The 5,977-nt window shown below is 42.7% G+C and overlaps 1 protein-coding gene across 1 annotated transcript in view; it reads left to right on the plus strand.

Annotated features, from left to right (window-relative positions):
• VWF (von Willebrand factor) overlaps positions 1-5,977 on the plus strand; it is a 175,320-nt gene that overhangs the window by 165,367 nt on the left and 3,976 nt on the right. The window contains exons 48-49 of the mRNA XM_045296004.1: positions 4,745-4,843; positions 5,620-5,748. Coding sequence (XP_045151939.1) covers positions 4,745-4,843; positions 5,620-5,748 — 228 coding nt within the window. The remainder of the gene's footprint in view (positions 1-4,744; positions 4,844-5,619; positions 5,749-5,977) is intronic.

The following is a 5,977-nucleotide window of genomic DNA, read 5'->3' on the forward strand; positions in this document are numbered from 1 at the left end:
CACTATTGATGTGGTGTTGCAACAGTTGTTGAATAATCTTGAGCAAAGATGTACTTGTATGTGATATTAATTGTTTGATAATATTATTGTTTGATAATTTCCCCATTCTGTTAATGCCACTTTTCTTTGGAATGGGTGCAAAGATGGGTCTCTTCAAGCCTATTAGACAGGTAGTTTTCTTCCATTTCTTGGAATGGACTAGTGAGTCCTTCCAGTACTTCATAAGCTTGTTGAAACATTGCCATTGATATTCTGTCCATTCCTGGAGCCTTGGTTTGGCTAGTGCTTTGGTGCAGTGTGGACTTCTTCCTTCGGGAACATTGACTCTTGATCATATGCTACCTCTTGAAATGGTTGGGACTCAACCAGCTCGTTTGGTACAGTGGCTATGCACTCTTTCCATCTTCTTTTGATGCTTTCTGTGTTGCTCAGTAGTTTACCATAGGCTTTTTAATGTTGCTACTCACAGCTACAATTTTTTTCTTCAGTTTTCTCAGCTTGATATATGCAGAATGTGATTTTCCTTTGTTGTTGTCTAACTCTAGGTTTTTGCACATTTCATTTTCATTCTCTACCTTTTTGACATTTTCTGCTTAGCTGTTTTACTTCATCCTTTCAAGAGCAAGTTTCAGAGTCCCCCGCGTGATGTCCACTTTGATCATTTTTTGCTTTCTTCATGCATGATGTTCTTGATGTTATCCAACAGCTCACCAGCTCTTCCTCCATTGTTAGTGTTCAATGAATCAATTCTGTTCTTGAGATGTTCTTGAAGTTTAGCTGGGCTATACTCAAAACTGTATTTTGGTTCTCAGGGACATGTTTTAAATTTCTTCCACTTCAACCTGACCTTGCATATAAGCAATTAATGGTCTGTTTCACAGTCAGTCCCTGCTCTCATTTTGACTGCTGATCCTGAGTTCTCCATCATCTCATTCTATAGGTGTAGTCAGTTCTATCCCGGTGTATTGCTTCTGGAAAAGTCCAGGTATATAGTCACCATTTATGGTGACAAAGGTATTTGCAATGAGGAAGTCGTTGGTCTTTCAAAAGTCTATCATGTAATCTCCAGCTTAATTTTTACCACCCAGTCCATATTTTCCAACTGCTGCTCATTGGTTCTCTGTTTCCCATTGCAAATGATTACCAGTGCATTTTAATTGCATGTTGACCAATTTCCTGCTGAAAAAGTGTGTAGAATTCTTCTTCACTAACTTTATTGGTTGGTATGTAAATTTGATGAACAGTTATAATCACTGTATACCTTTGTATGTTGACAGAGATTATAATATCACAAACAGTATTATACTTCAAGATAGATCTTGTAATACTCTTTTTGACAATGAATACAATGCCATTCCGCTTCAAGTTGTCATTTCTGACGTAATAAACTGTATGATTGAAAATGGCCACTGCTCAGTCCAGTTCAGCTCACCAGTGCCTAGGATATTTATCTATGTTCCATATAATTTTCCTAGATGCATATTTTATATGTTCTATGCTCCTGTTATTAATAGACATTTGCAGCTGTCTCTTTGCATTTTAAGTTGTGCCTCAGCAGCAATAAAGGCCCTGAAAGCTTTGCCCCGTCCCCGTCATTATGACTGACTGCTCTTTGAGAAGGCAGCTCTTCCTCAGCCAGATTTTGAGTGCCTCACTAGCAGAGCAGCTCATCTTCATTATGTCTTGCCGCTGCTCCTGTGCTACTCATGGGGTTTTCAGTGGCGCGTCCCTCAGAAGGGGACAGCCTGTCCCTCTTCACCTAGGTTGATGCTGCTGGTTACTTGAAATAACGAGGACACGCGTTCTAGGGACAGATTACTGTGCAAGCCATCACGGCCAACACTGAGAGTGCTTGATGACAGGGGCTCTGTATGAGGGGGCCCCCCCCCCCCCCATCAGCATTTTTTCAAAGCTATGTATTTACATTTTATTTTATTTTTTTAACAAAACAACCCTGTCACCATCAGAGTACTCTTCGTTACACTTAATACATTTGTGACATCTCCGATTCCATGATTGGAAACATTTTCAAAGTCATCAGTTTGGATGGCTGATAGCACCTCCCTCTTTTTGTCCTCGCCTCTTCTACCTCATTAAATTGCTGCCCTTTCGTATTTCTCGGCATTCAAACAGAAGTCATAGGGATTGAGGTCAGGTGCGTAAGGTGCGTGGGGCCAGAGAGGCATGCTACATCTTTCCAAAAACAGGCACGCTGAGATGGCTGTGTGAGCCAGGTGCATTGTCGTGGTGGCAAAACCAGTCTCATCTGCCACAAATCAGGCCTTTTTTTTTTGTCGCTCACTGTTATGCAATCTTTACAGAACGTCTAACTAGAAAGCTTGATTAATAATCGGATCTGGTGGAACAGACTCAAAATGCACAGAGTCGACATTTTTTGTCCTTTGGGAAGTTGATGGACATTCAGAACACGGTTGTGATCAGTGGATATTTCACCTTTTTTGAAATGAGAAAACCACTCTTATACTTGATTTTTTCCCATAGCACTGCCCTTGGAAGTTGTGTCCAACATCACAACAGTTTCTGTGGCATTTTTCCCAAGCAGGAAACAAAATTTCACAGCTGCACACTGTTTTCTTAAATTTGCCATCACAAAAATGAGGTTTGAGCGAAACTGCTTTTATAAAAAAATTCATTGTGACCAGAGAGAACCTTCCCAGGCAATGCACTAGGTGTGCTAACTCAGAGTGAGTTGCTTGATGCTAACTTAGTGGGGAAAAATGTGCACTACGAAAGCTCTGCCCAGTGGAGCTTTTTTCCACACACACACACACACACACACACACACACACACACATACATATATTCCCAGTATTTTTTCTTCTTCTGTGCTTTAGTTTGCATAATTTCTACTCATCAGTCTTAAAGTTTATTGATCCAGTTTTTTCTTATGTATTATCTCCAGTTAATTTAATCTAGTGAATTATTTATTATATTGTTTTGCATCTCTACAAATTCCCCCTCCCCACCTTTTTTTGAAGAGTATTTAGATTTTTACCCATATTCTTCATCTCTTTTTCTTTTCCCATATATACACACACACACACACACACATATACACACACACACACATATATATACACATACACACACTTATATATGTACACACATATATACATGTGGGACCTTTTGCATATTTGTCATAGTTAATTTAAACTTCCTCCATACTAATTTCCATACCTGGATCCCTTGTGTGTACTTTTATTGAGGTTTTTTGAGTGTTGACCAAATTTTTTATTTCTTGGCATATCTCGGGTGTGAACATTTTGTGCTAGGCAGTTTGAATATGCTGGAAAGCCTCTGAATTGCAATTTCCCTGTCATGGGGTTGGTTCTAGTAGGCAGTTACATTACTGCTGGTTAGACTTGAACTAAAGGAGTCTGGATGTTGTCTACATTAATTAGGGAAGGGTGAATTTAAGTATTTTTGTTAGTCTTTGTCCTGGAACATAGTTTTTATTCCCAGGGTTTGGCACATCTGAGATTTCAGTGCAAACCTCAGGATTTTACCTAGGCCTTCCAACTTGGTGGGATTCAAGCCCTAAATGCCGTCTCCCTGTGGTGTGCAGCAGCTGAAACGTCCGCTCAGCTCTTTGCCACCTCTTCAGCTGTGGTGTGGCTGGGCTCCTGGTGACTACCCTGTGTATCCATCATTGAGGGTCAACCTCAGATGTGAGGGTTCAGCTTCCTTCTTTCCGGCTTCTTCTTTTCTGAGGTGTCCCGTTAACTTCCAGCTCTTGCAGCAGCCCCAGATTTGAGCCTCTGCTCCCTCAGGCCAACAACAGGGCCATCACTTTCTACTTGAGTTAGTTGCCCAGTGCCATAGCAACCGCCCTCATGGGAAAAGTCATGTAAGCACAAATCTCGTTCATTATGGTTCTCTTGTCCAAGGTCTGAATACCCTACAGTTTATCCTCAGTTTGGGTCATCCGCCAGTGTCTTTAAACAGCTGTTTTAGATATTTTTGTCAAGTGTTTATAATTAGTCCAAGACAAGCTATTTTGCTGGTACTAGACCTGGGATTCTATTGAAGATTTTCAAGCAAAGGAGTGACACGACTAAACTTATATTTTAAGAAGGTAATTTTAGCTGCTGTGGTAAGAACCACAGTGGAGAGGCAAGGATGTAGGTAGTAAGACAAGCTTTTTCTCTGAGAAAATTGACCCAATTTAAAAAAATTACTTTGCAGACTTCGATTTTAAACTTTGTATTAGACATTTTGCTCATGTTCTGTTCAGTGGTGGCAGAGGACGCTGATCAGGGTCAAACAGTAATGGTCTTGAGAATGATTTGAAATGTTGACGACAAGCTGGCTGATGAGCTAACGGAAAGAGTCAAGGAGAACTACCAGTTTGTAGTTGGAGCAGCTGGGTGATGACACAATTTACTGAATAGAGAAGGATGAGATTTGGGGTAAACATCAAGTTTCATTTCCAATACGTTACCTTTTAAGATGACAAAAAGATAAACACTTTTATACAAACTATTGACTTTATAAATATGGAACTTAGGAGAGAGCTAGAACTTACTTGAACTTTACGTACATGGAGGGAAGGAATGCTAGCTAGAGATTGGGAGGAGCTAACAAGTCAGGTGGTATTGAGCGTTGCCTTTGTGAATCTAGGTGAAAGTGCTGCATGGGAGGGTGAGAAGGCAGGAAGGTCAGCTGTCTTATCGTCGGCATGGTGTGGGTAGGTCACTCTGTCTGCTTTTCCTCTGGAACACAGGGGTACAAGGAGGAGAGGGCCCAAGGTGAGTGCTGTGGGAGATGCCTGCCGATGGCCTGCACCATTCAGCTCCGAGGAGGCCAAGTCAAGACTCTGCAGGTGGGCACAGCTGAACTCGAGTTCCTTCTCGTCGTACCAGTCTGCTTTCTTATTTTGGGATTTTTTTTTTTTAAAGAAGACCATACTTACTATTAGCTTCCTTTTCTGCTATTTTCCTGGGCTTGTATAAAGAATGGATTGATGCCGTCTAGAGGCCCAGAGTTATTTCTTTGATTTAGCTCTTTTGCCGTTCTTTTAAACTCATGTGCAATTGGTATATGGCTTCATACTTTGGATTTGGTTGAAGATCCTCTCCAGCCTTGAGAATCTGTGGGTCGATTAGACCGGACAGGAAATCAGGAGCAACGTCTGATGTGAGGAAAGCAGAACTAGCTGGTGGGGCTGGGAGCGTATGTCGTGGTTCAGTTATCCACGAGTCACTTTCCCTCACCGCGTCTTGTCGAGAACACTCTGGGTCCTGCTCAGAGCCTCGTGAGGCACCCTGGGGCACAAACGTTTCATGTTCTCAGCTGCTAACGGAAAGGTCAGAGATTTGAAGCCCCCGTGGGGCCTCAGAAGAAAGAAACCAGCCCTCGTGGAGCAGAGTCTGTGGGCTGGAAGTCAACTCCACAGCCACTGTTTAGTTTGGGCTCATGGTAAATCAGTGGTCAAATAGGAACCCCATCTGCTTGATAAACTCACGGTGTGCGGACTTTGTATATGCTGTTTCGCTCTTGTTTCGCAGTCCCCAGAGGACCTGGAGTCAAGGCCATGGTTTGAAGTGGCTTTGTAACCCAAACACGGCATTCAAATCTGCCCTTCCCCTTTCCTTTCAGCGTAATGAGACTTTCCAGGATGGCTGTGATAGCCACTTCTGCAAGGTCAACGAGCACGGAGAGTTCATCTGGGAGAAGAGGGTCACCGGCTGCCCACCCTTTGATGAGCGCACATGTCTGGCCCAGGGCGTGAGTAGTCGAGTTCAGGCTCCACTTTCCTGTGACCCTCTCAATGCTTGACTCTATGAGCAGTCCCACTTTTCTCCCGAACATCAAGCAGCCCAGCTCTACTGTCTGAGGGAGATCAGTGAGCCGGTGTGAGAGCGATGGCATTCGAGGCTCACATTCTGATGGAGAGACAAGGCTCTCTGTGGTATATATCAGACAGACGTCCACACTCACTGCGATGGCATTCGAG

Source organism: Echinops telfairi, unplaced genomic scaffold, assembly GCF_000313985.2.
Source record: "Echinops telfairi isolate 266 unplaced genomic scaffold, ASM31398v2 ScPeMD7_7356;HRSCAF=8355, whole genome shotgun sequence".
NCBI lineage: Eukaryota > Metazoa > Chordata > Mammalia > Afrosoricida > Tenrecidae > Echinops > Echinops telfairi.